Genomic DNA, 20,444 nt, shown 5'->3' on the forward strand with positions numbered 1-20,444 from the left:
ATATGTCAATGAGCACCGCAACCCTCTATGTAAAGTACATAACAATTTCACCTGTATATAGTTTGTTGTCCAGCTCTTACCTGTATATACCAGCTATACTGTACGTTTAAGTTTGCTTACATTTGTGTAGCATGGAGTCTTTGTTTAGCTGAATGTCCGGTTTTGTATCCCTCTGTAAATATGTTCTCTGTGTTTCAGAGGTGGAATGTAACTAAGTACATTTACTACAAGTACTCTTCTGAAGTACATATTTTTTGAGTTACATGCACTTTCTTGAGCACTCCAATCTCATGCCACTATATACATCTTCTCCACCAAATGTTGTACTTTTAATGCCACTACATTTATTTGACGGATAGGCCTATAGTTACTTTGCAGGTATAGAAAAAATGGTGAAATTATAAAATACACTGCTTTGCTGTTGATTAAATAAAAAATATTTTAAATTGGCTCAACCACGACCAACTGCAACAGTTTATACATTCATGTATAACTAATAATACCCATTAACACAATTTTTGACACTCACTTTTTTTCTGCATTATGAGTAGGCTACTTTTACTTCTGATACTTCAAATACATTTTCCTACAAATATTTCCATTGATTTACTTAAGCACCATTGCCGGTGCAGGACTTTCACTTGTAAATGAGTATGCTCACAGTTTGGTATTGCTACATTCACTTGAGTAAAGTATCTTGAACTTCCTCCAGCACTGCTGAAATTTGACAAACACACTGTAATACTGACTTGAAAACTCATAACAAGCACCCAAGTTGAGATTCAGTATACTGAAATACTGTATGTTGAGAGCTACTGAGACCTGGAGTTAAAAGTCCTATAAAGTTGATTCTGCTTCTGAAAATCAACTATATAAATGCAATTTTATATTACTATATTCTAAAATCAGTACATTACAGCTACCTTGAATGGTCACATATCCTCATGATGTAGCTACAGCATGACTGGACTTGCCATTATAAGTTATGAATGCAAGTCTGTAAGACTGATGACAACCTAAAAAGGGGATGTGTTGTTTCTGTTTTGATGGTTTCATCTCCCTTATACTGGGACCATATTGATATACATGATACATGCAATGATGGTAATATGCTGTGCGTGGTTAGTGTAAGTCAAGTAGATCAAGTATATTGTCATGAAATGGTATGGCCAACATGCAACAGGCCCATACAATGCACACAAAATCATGTTTCTATTACGTAAGAGGTGAATTTCCCCTTGGTGAATTGTCCCAGATCCTTATGACGTCCATCAGCATGATACAACTTGTACTTGCAATTTTGAATTTTGAATGAATGAATGCCATTTCATGACAACTTGTAAGAACGGTGGTGGAAGGTCAGTGCATTTAGTTCTTTCTTAGGCGTAACTGTGAGGTGCTTGTACATTACCTGAGTATTTCCATTTTCTGCTACTTTATAACTTTACATCATTACATTTCAGATGGAGATATTGTATTTTCTACTCCTCTACCTTTATCTGACAACTATTTCCTTTACAAATTAAGAAGAAAAAAAAAAAGTGTCATCAGTTTATAAAATATGATGTATTGTTACAGATTAAAATACCCTATAGTTTATAAAATAGTCACAGTAAGCTTCACCTTGACCAGTTACAAGTATTACTTGCATGTTAAACAAATAATAATAATCCAAAAATAAATCCACTTCATAATTTATGATTCTTCTGGATAAATGATTATAAGAAACTTGGGCTGGAGTCATTTTGCGTTGTGGAAATTTTGTATCTCTTTTTAGTTATTTTGAGTGTTTCTGTGGTCATTTGGTTGTTTGAGGAAATTTAGCATCTCGTTGCAGTCATCTTGCATCTCCTTTGGGTTTTTATGTCTCTTTGTCATCGGTATGTGTTTCAGTGACATTTGTCTGGTTAAGCTCAGGGGGGCCCTGACACTTTGGGCCCCTGGACTTGTGCCCTTCAGGCCCGTTCAGTAATGCATCCTTGTGTTTTATAAATCATTGTAGACTGGGCATTTATATATGCATGACACTATTGAGCACGTTCATACAGTTTGCTGATAACACTTCTGTACTTTTACTTCATACTTCAACATTTTGAATACAAGACACTTACTGCTAACGACGCATTTTAATAGAACACTTCTACCACTGGTTGAGACAGACAGACAGTTTTTCTGGATGACAAATTAAAGTTAATCCCACACGCCCTGAGCAGAGCCTACAGTATGTAAACAACTCTGAGCCATTCATACAATCGTAGTAAAAAGTGGGTGGCAAGAGCAACACGCCCCTCTCTCCTCAAATGGGAAGTTAGGGGACACCATGTGATCCCAGTTTGGACTTGACTGGTTCGTGAGAGGGCGGCACGTGTGACGTCAGCTGGGGAAACGATACAAAACTGTCTGCGAAAGTACAGATGCCTCAGAGGAGTGACAAGAAGTGTTTGAGCATCCTCAGTGACAGGAGCCTGACAGGCAGCACCCAGGGATAAAAGCCAAATAAGACCTTTTCAAGAAAGGGAGAGGTGCCTGCAGAGCAAGAGAAGCCAGTGCAGGGTTATTGTGCAGCAGACAGCTGTCACATCTAAGGGTCACTTTTTAACAAGTTTATTTCTTTCCCAAACCACGTGGACAAAGTCACCAGAGTTCATGTGTGACATATACAGCCTGGACTCCCACTGCGTGTCCCCACAATGCAACATGAGTTGGGCGATGGAGCCTGCTAACTTCTACGAGAGCACCAAGCTGGGCGGCCCGCAGCAGGGGGTCTGCAAGCCGGGCAGCAGGAGCGACGGAGCGGGCGAGGACGGCACCATGGTGGAGCTGAGCACCGCCCCTGCCATGTACGACGACGAGAGTGCCATCGACTTCAGCCAGTACATCGAGTCGATGACAGCCGTGCCAAACCTGGAGCTGTGCAACGACGAGCTCTTCCTCGACCTGTTCAACACTGTGAAGCAGGAGAAGGCGGATTTCTACAACATGCAGAGCTCGTTGCAGCCCAGCAGCGTGCAGCAGCTGTCAGCCACATACACAGCGGAGAGGAAGGCGGACACCGGGCTGGAAAAGGGGGCGTTCAGTGCGCCCATCAAGCAGGAGTCCGACTGGAGTGACAGCGACATGTCCTCATCCCTGCCTTCCCAGATCGAGACCTGCGCCCAGACCTCCGTCAGCCTCCCTACAGGACAGCCGACCCCGCCAACCACCCCGGAGCCCGTCTCCACTGTCAGCTCAGCCAAATCCTCCCCGCGCAAGATCGGGAGGGAGAAAGGCAAAAAGGCGGTGGACAGGTACAGCGTGGAGTACAGACAGAGGCGAGAGAGGAATAACATTGCAGTGAGGAAAAGCAGGGATAAAGCCAAGAGGCGCAACATGGAGATGCAGCAGAAGCTGATTGAACTGAGTGCTGAAAACGACAGGCTTCACAAAACTATCGAGCAGCTAACCAGAGAGCTCACCGGCCTCAGAGATTTCTTCAAGCAGATACCCAACTCCTCCTTTGCCGCTCTGTCCACGACTGTAGAGAGTCGGTGACAAATGAACTCTTCTATGAACTGAGCTTTTAGGAGACATACCTCAAGAGACTTTTGTTTTTACCATCTGTACCAGATGTATTTTAAGCTTACCATAATGGCACTGGAAAATATATGATGTTGCTGCCATATTTTTGTGGGATTTTATCTGTATTAAATTATTTTACCACTGCATTTATATGATATGATGTTATACCTGACATGGTACATGTTTTATAATTCCAAACTTTGTATAAGAGCCAGAGCATGATCTTTTATATAGTTTGTATGAAACCTTGAAAACATTTTGTTTATGGAATCTCCAATAAAAACATGGAAAAGGTACAGAAATTGCCTGGTCTGTGAGTAGTCTTCACATATAGCAGGAGTGTTTTCTCACAAGAAATCAGAGAAGTGAAACAGGAAATAGAAAGTTAAGTCAGCAAAAACACGTTTATTGACACAGTGTCAGTAATCTTAAATACAGAGGTAGATGACTAGGTTGGAAAACAAAAAAAGGTCTTTCAAACCACTTACAAATGTGTTTACACTTGAAAAGTTCTCATTTGAAAGTCACATCCAAGTTGATGAACCACGTGGGCTGCTTTGACAGACACTGCATGCCTCTGGTCTACCCTTGGGCTGTCAACTCCTGGTGCACAGGATCACATATCATTAACACAAACAAGACCTTGTCTTCTTGCAGCCGGTTCACTTCAGCACAGCCACAAGCTGTCAGGGAGGCCTTCAGAGGGGAGGAGAGCAGGCTAAACTGGCTCAGACCAAGGTCTAGTGTGCATGCAGATCCTTGGAGCCAGGATTGATATCATTAGCTACTTGCCCTGACAGCCTTTAGAGGGAGATTTCTTCCAGGCCAATCCAGGGGGCAGGTTTCCTGGTGACGACTCGGACGTAAACGGCGATGGGGCCCACCTCTTTTCCCAGGACATTCTCCACATCGTAACCTGGGAACTGAGACACACAGTCCATCTAAAAACTCCCAGAAACATACAAGTTCACACCTTATTTACTATTGTTTAGACCATTTTAGGCTGAAAACCCATCTACTGCAGCTGCACATGAAAAAAGCACAACTATTTTTAGTTCTTCAATCTAGTGAAGTTGCTGTGGTTGCAAAAATATGTGAGTGCACTTAAGGCCCTGACCTTTGCACTCATCATATTGGTCAGCATTAATTCTGTTGATCTTGGAATTTGTTCATGACTCATGAGCTCCCCTGAGGAAGACCACTAATGCCTACTTTGTAACTTAAGGCTACAACTAATGACTATTTTCATCATCAACTAATCGTTTTGTCTATGAAATGCCAGATAATTATATAAAAAAAGCCTGCTATAATTTTCCATAGACTAAGGTGACAACTTTAACAGTCTTGTTTTGTCTGACCAAAAGGCTGAAACCTAAAGATGTTCAGTTTACCACGTTATGTGACAAAGAAAAGCATCAGATCATCATAATTGAGAAGTTAGAAACAGCAAATCTCAACATTTTTGCTTAAAAAAGTGTCTAAAACAAAAATGTGATTAACAATATAGTTGCAGATTAACGTTTTGTCAATCAACTACCCAACTAATTGTTGCAGCTCTATTATAAGTAACACTGCATTTGCATGATTATTATCATGCTCCACCACTTGTAAATTACATGGAAAATAAATCATAATATTGCCAGTGGACAAACTGCATCCAAACTTAATAAAATAAAATCAATCACTAAATACAGGAAGATTGCGTCTGTATTTTGGCGGTAAACTCCTTCTGCATCAATGACCAGCACGACTTTTTTTGTTCCCTAACCCAATAGAGCTTTATCACCCTGACATGAACAGATGACTGTGCTTTCAGGACATATCGACAGAAGATCAATGCACCGTGCAGTTCAGCCCAGTGTTATGTAACAGTTTATAAAAGCACACCTACCTCATCACGCTCCAGTGCTGCGGTGTTCAGAATGGACATGATCGTCTTTTTCTGCAGCTGTCAGGGGAGATCAGAAGGTGTGGAGTCATTAACGTCATTTTAATCATCGTCTTAATGTTGTAATAAAAAATAAATCCTGAACCAAACATACTGTGGTCTCTGGTGAGCAACAGATTGATAGAAAGGGTTAAAATATCAGATTGCTGATAAGGGAAATGCTGATATTGATTGACTCAGTTACTTTTCTCATTACAAATGCACACCAGGTTTTCTATAATAATCAAAAAAAGGCCATTATGCAGGTGCAGGTACAGTAAAGGATTTTATTTCTTCGGCCTTTTAATGTGCTGAATGTGAATTTTATCTTTATAAGTCAATAAAAGTCTCATCACTCCAAGAGTCCAGGGGAGGATTCAGTGTTTGGCTCAAGCACACTTCAACAGGTTTCAACAAGGTTTGAATTGAGCTCTCTGATCACTGCACCACCCTCCTACCCTGCTGTTCTTTGTACTGGCATACTTCATAAATATAGAAAAGTAAAATTTTTTTGTTGTTTCTGCTTAAAGCAGCAGTTCAACATATTACTGCATTCTTGCTGAGAGTTAGATGAGAAGACTGATACCACTCTCAGGTCTGCTCAGTAAATATGAAGCCTAAGCGAAGGAGAGGTTAGCTGTTAGCTTAGATTAGCATAAAGACTAGAAATGGGGGGGGGGCTACTAGCGTGGCTCTGTCTGGTGATAAAATCCAGCTCCTCTAAACCTCACTGATTAACACATTATATTTTGCTTGTTTAATCAATACCAAAACCAAATTGTGTTTCATGGCTGTGAACAGTTGTCAAGACACCAGCAAAGACTCCAGGAAGCCACTGGTCTCAGCTAAGAAATAGTCCATCACACAACCCCTCTTGCAAAATGTCAATTTTACAATATGGTTTTGTGTGGATTAAATAAACTAAATATTATATGTTAGTCAGTGAGATTCAGAGGTGTTGGTGGGTGGATTTTGTTACCTTCAGACAGAACCAGGCTAGCTGTTTCCAGTTTCCAGTCTTTATGCTAAGTCACGCTAAGCTAAACTAAGCTAAGCTAAGCTAAGCTAACGTAACCATCTCCTTGGCTGGAACTTTGTATTTAGTGTAAAGACATGAGAGTGGTGTTAAGCTTCTCAACTCACTCTCCGCCAAAAAAGCAAACAAATGTATCTCACAAAATATTGAACTATTCCTTTGAACACACATCAGTTACCCAGTGTAAAATAAAACCTTAATATCCCTAAAACATTTAGATTTTTGAAGCTTGATTCACCACACAGAAAAGGTACTGGGATGCATAGTACAATACCCAGAATCACTGTTCTCACCTTAACCTTTAAAGTGCAATCACTTAATGAAGAGCAACTCAGAAGCACTTCCAGCTGAATCTTTGTGTCTGGCTTGTCCACTGCTGACTTACAAGAAACACAGTGGAAGTTTTGACTGTGAAAAGAAAAAAAAAACAAAAAATGAAGTGTTTATTTGCCATGATGATTAACATTAAGATATTGTGAGTAATTCTGAAAACTTACGGCCTTTCTGCTAACATCTGTAAGTTGTCACTTCCACAGAGGTTGCAGGCAGGCCAAGAATAAGCTGTGTTCTCATCCACACCAACTATCACGCCTGCAATCAGAAATACAACTGTTAATAAAACATTAACATACAAAATCACCTTTGGGAAACATCCATACAAACTGTACTTTCCTATATGATGTTAATTTACTCTCTTTCGACAGCCTGCTTATCTTTATTGTTAATTTTATTTACACTTCTTGCTATTTTCAACTGGTGGACGCCAAAGGAAAAGCATTGACGCCTAACTAGAAGAAACAGATAAACGATCTACGCATAGGTTTCAAGTGTGTGTATGTTTGTTACAGGGTGTAAGAGATAAAAACATCCCTTTCATTTTTATCTGAGATCGTACTGATAAATGCAGCAACGATGTTTCTCCCTGCCTAAACATCATGTCACTTTACAACCAGAGCTGCTGTCCCACAAACACAAATATAGGACCTTAAATAAGATACGGAATTTAAGACTGATAAATGGTTGTTGTACTTTCTGGTCTGAGGCTTTTTCCACTGGTAATTTCCAGAAGATAGTATTTGCACACGAGTGCAAAAGATAATATGTTTGTTTTATTTTTTTTCAGCCACCTGACCAAACATGTACAGCCAGAGGAGCCAGAACCAAGAGGGTTCACAGTTTGATCTTTGCCCTCAACTGCGACACAAAGTCGACAGATGCAGATTATTATCTGATTTAGGCTGCCCTTGTCTGCACCACATTTACATAATTGCAAAGCTTCAAAGAATTTAAAGAAAGAAATCAACACGTCATAACAAGGTCTCTTAACTTGTCTGATGTAAATGAGATAAAATCAGCACAAGTTGTTCAGTGATATTTCAATGAACACCGCAAAAAGTCACGTTCCTTCAACATATTGCTGGGGGGGGGGTCCTGCAACAGGCCTCCACACTAGCTTATTTTCCCATCATGCCACCCTCAACTGAAATTTAAAGGGAGCAGGCATGTTGATTTCACCGAAACCGACATGGGAATGGACGTGAATGCAACAATATTTCATGTGTTTTCATTTCTTACAGTCCCAAACAATGGCAGCCTGAGGACAGTGAATAAGAAACAGAAGAAAGCAAGGCCTTAAAGCCACATCAAGGCCTCTTGCTGAGCTGTAAACTTATATATGAAAAAAACAAGTGGTTTTCTTCCCTAGAGAAAACAGTGGCCATGTTCGGCAGGAATCACTTCAGATGAGGCGAGTTACATGAAAACCACAGGACACAGTGAAAGGGGGGAAACTGACCTGTGAGAGTACAGAGGGAGTTGGGTGTGGTCTCCAGACTCAGAGGATCCAGTCTCACAGGTTGGGGCAGGGTCTCCGCCTGGGGCTCGCCGAGCGACTGTGAAAGTAACTCTGGCCTGGTTGTGGACTGGAGGCCGTCTTCAGGCTCAACAGGGCACACCTCAACAACTGACTGCTCCACACACAGGAGGACACCTAGATGTTGAAATTGAAATGTACTTACAAATGAAATGTGCATAAACAATCTAGAGTACTGACTGTGCTCATCCCCAGACCAGCAGACCAGTGAGGGTGCAGTGGAGGAAGAAGGACAGATGCCTTATTTAAGTAGTACATTTACTCAAGTACTACTTTGATGCAGTGTTGAGGGATTTGTACTAGAGTATTTGTATTGTATGTTTCTTTATATTTCTACTCCAATGCAGCTTTAGGTACTTGTTATTTTGCAGATTCAGATTATTAATACAAAGTATAATTAATAAATGAATCATGATATATTATTATAGATTTAAGATACCAGGCGGTAAAATAATGATAATAATAATAATAAAAAAAAAAAATTAAAATTAGATCTACCTTTACCAGCTGCCACATTAAAGTCTAAGAGTAGAGTATTTGAGCTTGTGTATATTTAAAAACAAACAGGTTAGATAGACTACATTGAAAATATGGGCCCCATAGTTTAACCTCAATGCAACAAAAGTGAGTTTGTTGGTTGTTTCTGATGCAACATGGCTCCATGTGGTAAGAAGTTGCCTGAGCAAGTAAGAAACCAGATTGTGAGACAAGAGCATCAGCGGCCTAGTGAACATAAGCTGAAACACAGCTGCAGCAGTTGAGGAGGTGTAGGAAGAACCATAACCAGAACCATCAACCAATAACGCAGGGTGCAGTGGCGGTCCCGGGAAAATGACGTCACACACAATTTACTATTTATGTAGCCTTGCATTGAGTTGGCACAAGAATTGTGTGTGGAAAATAATGTTTCAGTGACTGATCAGATAGTGTGAAGGACATTGATGAAGTCGACCTCTACAGACGGCGTCCAAGAAGAAAACCATTACTGAAATGGCACAAAACTGCAAGTTTTAACTTTGCCAAATAACATGAAAAGAAGCCTGATGAATGTTGGCAGCACACTCTTTGGTCAGATGAAAACAAAAATAAATTTGTTTGGATCACATGGGGTGATGGGGGGTCCAGCATGTTTGGCGCGCACTGAGGATTACCACAGTGACTATCTGGGGCCAACTGTGAAACATGGAGGTGGGAGTGTGTGGATATGGGGCTGCATCAGTGCAAAAGGTGTAGGGGAGATGGCATTTATTGATGGCACCATGTAATCAAATTTTGCAATAATCAAATACTGGATGAAAAGTTAAGTGAAGTGAAGACTGTGACCTGAGGAATTTGAATCCAACAGAAAAACTTAGTATTTTAACGAGTATTTTAAAGTGGAAGGTAAAACAACAAAAGCCCTTCAGCAAAGAGCAGCTGAAAAGAATCATCTGTGAAGAACGGCAGAACATCTCTCCACAGATTTGACCGGTATCATCTGTGCACAGGAGGATCAAATCTGTCATCACAAGTAAAGCTGGACATACAACAAGAAAAAAATAAGAGAATATGAAATCTCACTAATGAAGGGTGAATTGGCCTCGGTAGCAGTTGGTTCATAAATATGAACTTTTCTTTATAGATAAATTTTTCTTGGGCTACAACAAGCAAATGAAACTAATTTGTATTACATGGACAGAATTTGTAATTTCCTAACATTTTAGTGACACTAACCAGGAGTGTAATCAGTTTTGTTGTATACTGTAAATACTACTCTCAAATGGATCATTCTGCGTCATTAGTAATTTTACTTTTGGTACTTTAAGTATATCTTGATGCTTTTGTACTTTTACTTCAGTATAATTCTGAACTTAAGGGAAAGATCTGAGTATTTCTATCAGTGAGCAGAAGTACCAGTACAACACTGAGAAAATATTTCATTACAGGTTGAAATCCTTTACTCAAAATCCTCAAAAGTACTCCACTGATTTAGCATTGCACCTCTACAACACTGTCACTAGCCTCGAGCAGAGATGAGGAGCACGCCACAGAGTCTGGTAAGCTCACTCCTTTCTAACTCCACAACCCTCAGTCAAGTTTGTAGTTTTTAGTACTGCCCAACACTGATGTGTAAAATCAGTGGAGTTCCTCTTTAAGTACATGATCAAATGTATTATCAGTAATATGTAGAAGCACTTGTTGCATGGAAAAATATCCTATGCGACTGATATATTACGGTATATGACATACATTAGATTGTTATTACTGATGCGTCAATGTGAAAACAGCATTCTAATGTTGCAGCTGGTTGAGGTGGGGTTAGTTGTAAATACTTTATATAATGTTGGGGAGATTAATCCAGTTCTTCCTGGCCTTTTCCAAATAAATCTGATGTGTCATGATGATTAATGTGGTCGGACAGAAGAAAAAAACATTAGTTCTGCTACACAACTGTGTATCCATTTTTTGGAGTTTTCTCTAGTCTTTGATTTATTTGTCAAATATTGGATAATTTTACCTCTTTGGGTCTTGAACAGTTCTTTAAACAAAACCATGTGAGAAGTTTAGAGGAGAAATTTCTCTTTGGTGGAACATCTGAGACGTGACAAAAGGCCCCTTTCAAATGTCTTTTTGACTTTTTTATGAAGGCTGTGAACCGCTGGTTGAATCTTTATTGTATATACTTATCATATGTTTTGTACGTGAACTTTTGAACTACCAAGTGGTGGAAAATAAGCAAGTACTGTACTGTACTTCAGTACAATTTTGAGGTACTTTTCTATTTCAAGTTGCAGATGTCGATAACAACCCTTTAATTCTGTCTGCCTGCCTTTTTGGTTCTGCTGTGTTTTTCCCGTGCAGGTAGACAAACTTACATCCTTTGTGTCTTTGGTTTGCTGCACCATACAACACACAAAACCTGATCCTACCAATCACTACACCACACTACCACCTTCATCTCTGTTTACACAGCTTTCATTAAATAACATTTTCAATGACTGTTTAAATTATTCAATATTTCATATTTCAGTTCAGAACTACTGGATACTTAACTGTGTGTTAAGTATTTAAAACTAGCTCCACCTTCAGTAGCTATAACAGTCAAATGCTGCTTATACACTGATGCAACTGTAATCTAATAATGTCATATATAATAACATCAGGCACAGGGAACATTTTACTGTACAAACACTACTGTTACTGCTCTGGCATTGGCACTTTTACTTGAGTAAAATTTAAATCCAGGACTTTTGGTTATAATTGAGCATTTTTACATTGTGAAATTGGTATTTTACTTAAGTAAAAGATGTGAGTACTTCTTCTAAATGCAAGTAACAGGTTAAGTATAGCTGTCAGATGCATGCAGTAATGGAGTAAAAAGTACAAAATGAAATGTAGAATGAAGTAGCAGAAAATGGAAATGCTAAAGTGTATTAGAGGTGCCTCAGAGTTATACTTGACTGGTGTACACAGTCCTATAAAATAGAAATGGCACGTCAGGTCACAATAAACCATGTTATGTGACATTTACCAGGTTCTTTGAAGGCATCTCTGAACGACATGCGACATGCAGCGGGTGAATGTAGAGCTTCGAGGACAGAGGAAGTGAGCACACAGGAAGTGCTCACACACAGGGCCACTGTTCTCCTGCATGGTCGCTCAGCCTGCTCCTCCTGAAGACTGGGGTCTGTCAGCATCAACCAAACCTCACCCTGGCCTACATCAGTGCTCTGAAGTCGAAACAGAAAGGCAGACAAAGACAGAGCAAAACAGAATTACTTAGAAACCCAGAATGACCTAGAAAAAGACAATTTAAAGGAAACATTACATAACAAAAGCTTACAAAGCACAAATGAGATGCAAACTGTCACTTCTGAGAACAGCTTTGACAAGATCATTCATTCACCACGCTGCACACAATGCTGGTTTACTAGTACAACAACAGTAAAGAGTGTGGCTGTGTTTCAGTGGTGTGAGCATGTGGCAAAGTCCAGCAATTTGTTCTGAGCTGTTATCTCATCTTGGTCAAAGTTTAAAGGTCAAACCAATCAATGGTAAAGAACGCCCGTGCCTGACACAGATAGTCATACACACAGTGATATGAACGCAGCTGTCGACGTCAGAGCTGAAGTTTTATCAGTTTGTTGGTTCAAATGATCTCAAAGGGATGACTGAAGAGGAGCTCCACAAGATTCAATGTTTATTCTGCTCAATCGGCTTAAGTCAAATCAAATCAGTTTTTCTGGTGTAAGACAAAAAAAAATACCTGAATTCTCTTGTACAGAACAGTGGCAACAAAACTGCACCGGCAGGTTTTCATCTCAATCTGAAAAAGAAAGAAAAAAAAAAAAAAAAAAAAAAAAAATGCTTGAGATCGACCTACTGAAGATAGGTTATCTCATTCTGCAGCACATTTTTTAATTTGTGTGTGTGCTGTGAGAAACTGTTCACCTGCAGTATGTCTCGTAAGGTTCGTCCAGTGGGGGGAACGTACAGGGTGGACACAGTCTGCCCCTCAGTGGGTTCGACAGAGCTCTCCTGACCTGAGAGCAGGTAGCAGAAACTCAGAGCAGGACCTGCAGGTCTGCTCTCCTGTAAACAAAGGACACTTGTAAATACTCTTTATGTTAAGGAAAATATACTGATTCCTAAATTTGTATCATTGTCTTGCCAATGAGCAATTATCCTCAGATAGACATAGACTTTTCTACGGTGGCTCTGAGAGCTCAATGCACAGCAACTTAAGAGAACCTGCAAACATGTTTTCTCTATTTGTGTTGACTGTGCTTTGCAGCATGTTTCTTTATATGTTTATATATGCATGTTTATAAGCAGCATGCTTATGTGTTGTCAAACTGGTGAATTCCTCAGTTTCTTCGCATTTTATTTTTTTGCAGCATTTTTTTTTCTAAATGGTACAAATGTGATGAAATTACAAAAGGTGTTTTCTTCATTTGACTATTTGCATATGTTTTTTAAAACTGCATTAAGCTCTCAGGGAAAGCGTACTTTCCACTACTTTTAAAAAAAAAAAAAACTGCTTTGACAATCTGTGGATCTAAACATTTTTTCCAAATGCTGCACATGTATATTGTTTTGTCTTTTTGCATGTGCTGTGTAAGTTGCAGTGCACTGAGGTCTCAGGGCCAGCTCACTTTTCAGCCCTTTACACTAGTTTGTTTGACATTTTACCTATGATCTTTGAATATTTGCAACAGTGGTACATTTTTGTTTCGCCACAAAAAAAAAAAAAGAAGATAGAAAAAAAGAAGGCACAATGTTAGCCTGGTTCCAGACATCTGAATCATTGCCCACATCTCAAATTTCTTAACGATTTATGGAGCTCTCATGTTGTGCACCCTGACAAACATTTTCCACCTGATAGAGAAACATTCGACCAATCACAGCTTTGTAGGCGGAATTAACAATGGGGAGATCACGTTCCTACAAAACTAGCTGGCTACATAAAGCTTGGATGAGATCGAAGAAGTTGCACTGCTGGTTTTAAGCTGGTGTACAGAAATAACAACTCTTGAACACTTTAATTACACAGAAAGTCAGGTAACTCCTCTTAACTACTACCACGGCCTCTATGTCGTCAAACGTCAGCAGGACAAACATGTCAGAAGGGCTAAACAAAATTAATAACCCCTTCAAACTAGGAATCAGCTAACATGAGAACTGTCACCTGAACAAATGATGTGAAACAAAATGGCAATGGTCCTTATCTAAATGAATGTAGAAACTTTCCTGTAAGATCTGAGACGATTATGAGATTGATTAGTCAATCAACAGAAAAATAATCTGCAACTCTACTGATAACTCATTGAAGAAGTTATTATTATTATTTTTTGGGCATTTTTGCCTTTACTGTGATAGAGACAGTGAGAGAGAGACAGGAAGGTTGGGGAGAGAGAGAGGGGATGACTTGCAGCAAAGGGCCGCGGGTCGGATTCAAACCCATGGCCACTGCGGTTACGACTAAGCCTATGTGGTATGCGCTCCACCAGGTGAGCCCCCGGGGCAAAGGCATCATCTACTTCCAGCTTCTAAATTCATGATTTGATTTTCTTATTTTCGCTGATAAACATGATAATAAACTAAATATATCTAGGCTCTATTAAAGCTTCATCTATCAGTTATTTCCTTGATTAATATTTTGGTCCATCTAAGATGTCATAATTTCCTAAAAGCTTTTTCTGACCTTTTCAAATGACTTGTTTTGCTTGACCCAAAAATCCAAAGATATTCACTTTACAGTGTCACAGAAAAACAGTTAAAGGGCTGGAACCAATGAATGCAGTTTTGCAAGAAAAATGACAACACAGTAGTTGCAGATTCATTTCATATCAATCAACTATGTAAATTTGGTATCATCCTCTTCGTCATGAGTACATTATTTTCTGAAATTTTAAAGACCAAGTGATGTTTGATGTGACAATTATTCAAGAAAATAAATTAGCAGGTTAATCGATAGTGAAAACAATCATTAGTGTCGTATTATAAAAACGAATATGAATATTCCCAAACCAAGGCCTCTCTTGGGGAAATGCATGATTTCTGCTGAAGTCAGAACTTACACTGGACATGCTTGATGTGTTTCCATGATCTTTGAGAGGCATCACTGGGGGCCACAGACTGTCGATCAGGCTGAAAAGCCTGGTGCGCCTGAGAGTGAGACACAAAAAGGGAAAGAGTAAGGAGGGAGGCAAAAAAAAAAACAAAAAAAAACAAAAACAAAAATGGTTGGGGGGTGGGTAAGGAGAAACTGGTGAATAAGGGACTTCAGTGAGAAGACCGAGAGTTTTCACTGCCAGTTTCACTTCCAGTGAAACATGAATCTGTTAAGACAGAGCTTGTTCTAACGTCACCTAGAATTAACAGACAACATGCTTGGGCTGGCAGAGCAGATACGCATAAAAACAGTTTTCACAAGCAGGTTGAGAGATTTTGAAGGGTGGGAAAACAGTTCACACCCTATGTAAATCACATTATCATTGTGGTGCAAAACTAACAACGCTAAGAAAAAAAGTGATTTCAAACAGCCACGTCTATAATGCTTGATTCATAACATTTGGCCTCTCTCAACACATCCTTAATCTCAGTAATGACAGATAATACTCCCGCATGACATTTCATTTACGTCAAACAGATATTAGCCCGGAGGATTCAAACATTAAGAGGGGAAAAGGCAAACTGGAGCAACTTCAACGGGAAACGTCAATCTCTTGATTCATTGTATGCTCTCTGAGAAGAACGTGCTGAGCTCAGGTTGGCCGGTCAATGTTACTTATTCATCCATGTGGGCGCTGTCATATCAGCCAGTGGTTAACAACCTGTTAGTCAGCCTGTAATCACAGGGTTTCTTTGTGTGGAACCGGTTCTGCAGACCATTCAAGTCCAGTGAGGCCTGCTCAAGGATGAGTAACGACAAACTAACAGGACTCATTCAAGACACTTTGATTTGACACTGAGCTCATATACTTGTTGAGAGAACATTTAAGTACGTTTGATTTACTACTTTAGGGTACAGCTGTGGTTTGTGCTGGTTAGTTATCTTCAGGTCTCGCCCTCCATCCTTACAGGTACAATTTTATCTTTATTTAGTTGGCACACATCCAAGAATATGCTACTTCCTGTGACAATCACTCCTTCCAATAATGTTGACAGCGCACACTACCAATAAGTGACAGGGTGGCTTGCAATCTTTTGCTTAGAAACAAAGATATTCAGCTAATAGTTGGGATGAGAGAAAAGTAATGTTAGTATTTGGGAAGCTGGAGCTGGAGTTTTTTGACATTTTAGCTTGATGGGTTTTTAGGTTTTTCTTTTTTTTCCTTTTTAAATCAATGAACCAATTGAGCTCTAATAAATAATAGTTTGTGTTTATGTGGTTTTTCTTGCATAATATTACTGCCTCTTAACTAATCTATTGGTTATGAACCTTCTGTGCTATCTTTGTGACTGTTTTTTTGTTTTGTTTTTTGTTTTGTTTCCACAACCCTCAAAGACTGATATTGTTAAAGGTAAAGGTATAGTTCATACATTTATTGGCTTTAATGTGGGGTTAGATGAGATGGTTCATACTCTAAGATTAAATATAAAGCTGCAGCCAGCAGCTGGTTAACTTACCTTAGCCTAAAAACTGGAAACGGGGGAAACCGCTAGCTTAGCTCTGTTCAAAAGGAAACAAAATCCACCTCATCTGCTTCAAATCAGTAAGTATGTGTGTTACCATTTATTGGCTGGGTTCAGTAACATTGTGAAGTCTTGTTGTCACCATCAGGTCAATTAGAGAACTTCAGCAGGCGTTCAATGTTTAAGCAACCAAATAACCACAGGATAAACTGTAGAAAAATAGCAATCAAGTCACAAAGTTTATCTGCATTGCATTTTTTGCAACGTACATTAATACCATTCAAATGAATGAGGAGGGGCTGTGTTTTTTCATGCAGTGATTAGGTTGGACTGAATGCAACCTTATAGGTGGCAGGCAGATTTTTTTTTTTTAACTTTTGGAGAGAGCCAGGCTAGCTTCCCTCTGCTTCTAGTCTTTATGCTAAGCTAGGCTAGCTGTCTGCTGGCTGTAGCTTCATATTTAACAGATGGACACGAGGGTAGTATTAATCTTCTCATCTAACTCTTGGCAGGAAAGCAAATAAGTAAAATCTTTCCAAAATGCCAAACTATTCCTTTAAGGTATGAATTATTAGGATATGTGTAGAGGTCCAGTAGTTTCTAAGAAACTGGGGAAAAAAATGAATGTCTGGTTTACTCCAGCTCCAACCAAACCCACGTGTTTTTCCACTTCAGCTAATACAACAGCCCATGTGTGAGCCCTGAAGATAGCCCATCCATCACAGTGTGGCCACAGACAACCTCCAGAGACCTTATAGGCTGTGGTAGCATTGAAAATACCAAGGATGTAAACATACCCCCAGCCTGTCTCTAAATGTTCCCATGGCACTTCTTCTAACTGCTTCTAATCTGGGATCTTGAATATGGAAACTCACAAGGGACACAGAGCATGCACCTCGGTATCACTTTACATGTAAACACAGTGGCACTGCTGGCAGGACAGCATAATAAGCTGCAAACATTAAATTGTCCTTGTATTGTCAATGTGGTTTTCAATGTTTACAACAGGGTATTCAAGGCTAAAAATGGGGAATTTGCTGTGGTTTATAATAATGGAGATTCACACAGAAGGCACCAAAGGCAGTGTCCACATGTGTGTGATGGTTTAATTTGAGATTCACTTTCTAGTTTACCAGCATTGTAATATCAGGGCCCATCTATCACAAGTTTTTACCCAGGGCTGTCGTCCTGGACGGCAAAAGAGCGAGAAAAGATAACCTCAGATATAGCAGAAATCCATATCACAACTTGGTATCGGTCACAGGTTGAAGTTTACCTATGGCTGTGAACTGAGATTCAGGTGATAAGCTATCCTCATCTGGCGTGGAGTGATGAGTACACAGGATTGTGATGGTCTCACCTTTCTCGAGTGACCCGCTGCACCACTTTAATGCCTCTCAACACACAGGTCTTCCCTTGCCACTTCTGGCAGTAGTGGAGGAGGTCGTCCTTGCATGGCAGCAGGTGCAGCTGGACCACGCTGAACATGCCGTAACTGTCCTGGACAAGAACACACAGCCTGGAGAAACACCACATGCAGAAACAAAATTAACAAAATTAGACTGATTTGATATGTTGCTCTGAAGATTAATATTTATTATTCATGTGGAGTAAACATGAGTTTCTGTTTAAATTCAGTGTTTCTCAGCAAAATGCAATGTGTGTATCCTAGAGGCCTTACAACAGTGTTGAAATTCCTTCCTCATTGCAAAACTGACATTTTGACTATTCTAAGTACTGCATTGAATACTAGCTTGTAGTCTTTTTCGTCACTGTCTTTCCTGGTGTATGGCAGCGCTTTTTTAACATGTTACTGTCAACCTGTAACTCAATCATGTAACAACACTGCTCCTTAGCGCTACTAGTGGTCAACAAACCCCATTTGGTAGCTTTAAAGTTTAGGATCATCATTTCATTTCTTTTTTTATTTTTTTTATTTTTTTAGTTTTTACAGATTTTTATCGACAAAACAACTAGAAGATGATTTTCATGCGTAGTTTCTGTTTCCAAACATAAAAAAAAAGTTGCAATTTTTTCTGTCCAAAGAAAAAGAGTACTATTCAGCATACTGAGCATTGAATGCCACCAAAAATTTAAAGAAAGTTTAAATTGTCACTTTGTCACTTTTTGCCAGACAAAGTTCAAGAAGTTGTCCCTCTTAACTTTTCAAGCCAACGTGCACTTGAAGTCCTGAAAGGTCTCCGGACAATACAAATTTAAACATCTGCAGTTTCAAAAATGCAAAAAACGGCTGGAACAAACAAGTAAGCTGACTCTCGTGCGGTGCCTTTGTTCTGGCGGCACGTGCACCCTACTGAGGATTTACGCACAACCCATTTTTTCAATAGGCACCCTCAGGAGTAACACTGTATTAATATATATAGAAAAAATACTCAATAAATAAATGCTACTACTACAAGTATTTGTTTAATTATTTGTGTTGAACATACTACTGCAACCCAACTGTATTATTGTTTTCTTTTTTTTTAATACTGATCACAGTGACACACAAAAAAACAGTTAAGGGTTAGTCATGACATTTGTTAGGGTGTTAACACTGGCTGGTTTGACAGGCTACTGCTGACAGAAAAGACCTTTGGCCTACAAAGTTGTGAGGCAGTGAACTGCAGTATATTCCCTCACCCTGCTGCTCCCAGTGAGCATACAGCCTGAACTGCTATAGGCTCCAGTATCTCAGTAAGTCAAGCCCAGACACAGCCCTGTACAAGCCCCGAGAGTAAACAGTGGAGTTCATATCCCCTGGTTTGACAAGCAACGTCCAGGGAAGGAGAAATAAACAGGGAAGAGGGAGGAGGACTGTCAACGTGCCCATCATGCATGTGCATGCATGCGCATATCCCAGACACTAGGATCGTTTTGAGACTGTTTTCAACCACCTGATAGGCCTATAAATGTCCTCTGTTGGTAAACATGGGGTCTGTCTGTGTTTGCTTTGAGAGACCTGGAAATAGATATCTAAATAACATTCCTGACATGACTTCTGGTGGCGTAAGCCAATGTTTTAACCAAGATTATTCCCAGTTGTTTGCTTACTTCACAATCCAAAATCAGACCTATACAACGCCTTGTTAAAACAACAAGGAAGGTTTAACATACAAAAAAAGTTCTTTAACCTTCAAGCATCATCCGTAAACACAAGTGCAAAGTTCAAAGTGTAAAGTGAATGTACCCAGCCCCTTTTACACGGATGGTATTTATCGCAGCAAAGATGAATCACTTCTTGAAAAAAAAAAAAAAAAAAAAAAAAATCTTAAGATGGCTCAAAACAGTATCATTCCTGAAAGACAAACGTAAACACATTCTTTTAAGACAACACTTACTACTGTAGGAGTGAGCTACAGTCCTATGAAGAACCCTGTCATAAAAATTGTAACCAATAGGCTGCAACTTACAAAAAAAGACAAAAAAGAAAAAAAAGAAAAAAGAAAAATAATTCGCTGTCAGCAACTTCAAGTCTGAAACCTAAAGAAATTCAATTTAGACTTATAAAGAGAAGGCTGAATTTCTTCACACTTGAGCATCTGGAACCAGCAAACATTTTTGGATATTTTGTTTGATAAATTACTTTCGATTGATTATCAAAGTTTTGTCGACTTCTGACAACTGACTAAACAGTGGTTTGCTTTGATTTCACTTCCTGTCCAGTCCGCCCCAAAACAGCTCTATGAGGTTTAAGTCTGAAGACTGTGCTGTAAGGTTGGGCCATGTCTATTGAACTGGCATGTGATTATAAAAAAAAACATTTTAAATACTTGTCATAACCATGTAATAATGGCGTTGACAAACGTGGTCGCTAAACAAGGTACCACTTTGCCCACCTGGCAGCACTTTGGTCGTTAGCCTAACTCAAGAGGACAGCCAAGAGACACTGTGTACAGAAGTAATGCGTTTTCTATTAAATGTACATGATT

General features: G+C 39.5%; 2 protein-coding genes across 3 annotated transcripts in view; one reads left to right on the forward strand and one right to left on the reverse strand.

The window, feature by feature from the left end:
• Positions 1-2,437: 2,437 nt before the first annotated feature.
• On the forward strand, positions 2,438-3,854 carry cebpd (CCAAT/enhancer binding protein delta). Its single transcript, XM_022757947.1, has one exon. It carries the CDS (start codon positions 2,647-2,649, stop codon positions 3,529-3,531), a length of 885 nt encoding a protein of 294 aa, XP_022613668.1. The 5' UTR covers positions 2,438-2,646; the 3' UTR covers positions 3,532-3,854.
• Positions 3,855-3,938: 84 nt separating this feature from the next.
• Positions 3,939-20,444, reverse strand: part of spidr (scaffolding protein involved in DNA repair) — a 35,830-nt gene continuing 19,324 nt past the window's right edge. For both annotated transcript variants that reach the window (XM_022757945.1, XM_022757946.1), the window contains exons 11-20: positions 17,873-18,031; positions 14,955-15,042; positions 12,826-12,966; positions 12,641-12,700; positions 11,906-12,104; positions 8,317-8,511; positions 7,019-7,112; positions 6,815-6,929; positions 5,450-5,506; positions 3,939-4,481 (exon numbers count right to left, since the gene is read on the reverse strand). In XM_022757945.1, the coding sequence (XP_022613666.1) occupies positions 4,362-4,481; positions 5,450-5,506; positions 6,815-6,929; positions 7,019-7,112; positions 8,317-8,511; positions 11,906-12,104; positions 12,641-12,700; positions 12,826-12,966; positions 14,955-15,042; positions 17,873-18,031 (1,228 nt within the window). In that variant the 3' untranslated portion in view covers positions 3,939-4,361. The remainder of the gene's footprint in view (positions 4,482-5,449; positions 5,507-6,814; positions 6,930-7,018; positions 7,113-8,316; positions 8,512-11,905; positions 12,105-12,640; positions 12,701-12,825; positions 12,967-14,954; positions 15,043-17,872; positions 18,032-20,444) is intronic.

Source organism: Seriola dumerili, unplaced genomic scaffold (genome assembly GCF_002260705.1).
Source record: "Seriola dumerili isolate Sdu_G_001 unplaced genomic scaffold, Sdu_1.0 BDQW01000291.1, whole genome shotgun sequence".
Taxonomy (NCBI): domain Eukaryota; kingdom Metazoa; phylum Chordata; class Actinopteri; order Carangiformes; family Carangidae; genus Seriola; species Seriola dumerili.

Excerpts from the sequence above, each read along its gene's own strand:
- cebpd (XM_022757947.1), top strand. The coding sequence starts at position 2,647 with ATGTGTGACATATACAGCCTGGACTCCCACTGCGTGTCCCCACAATGC.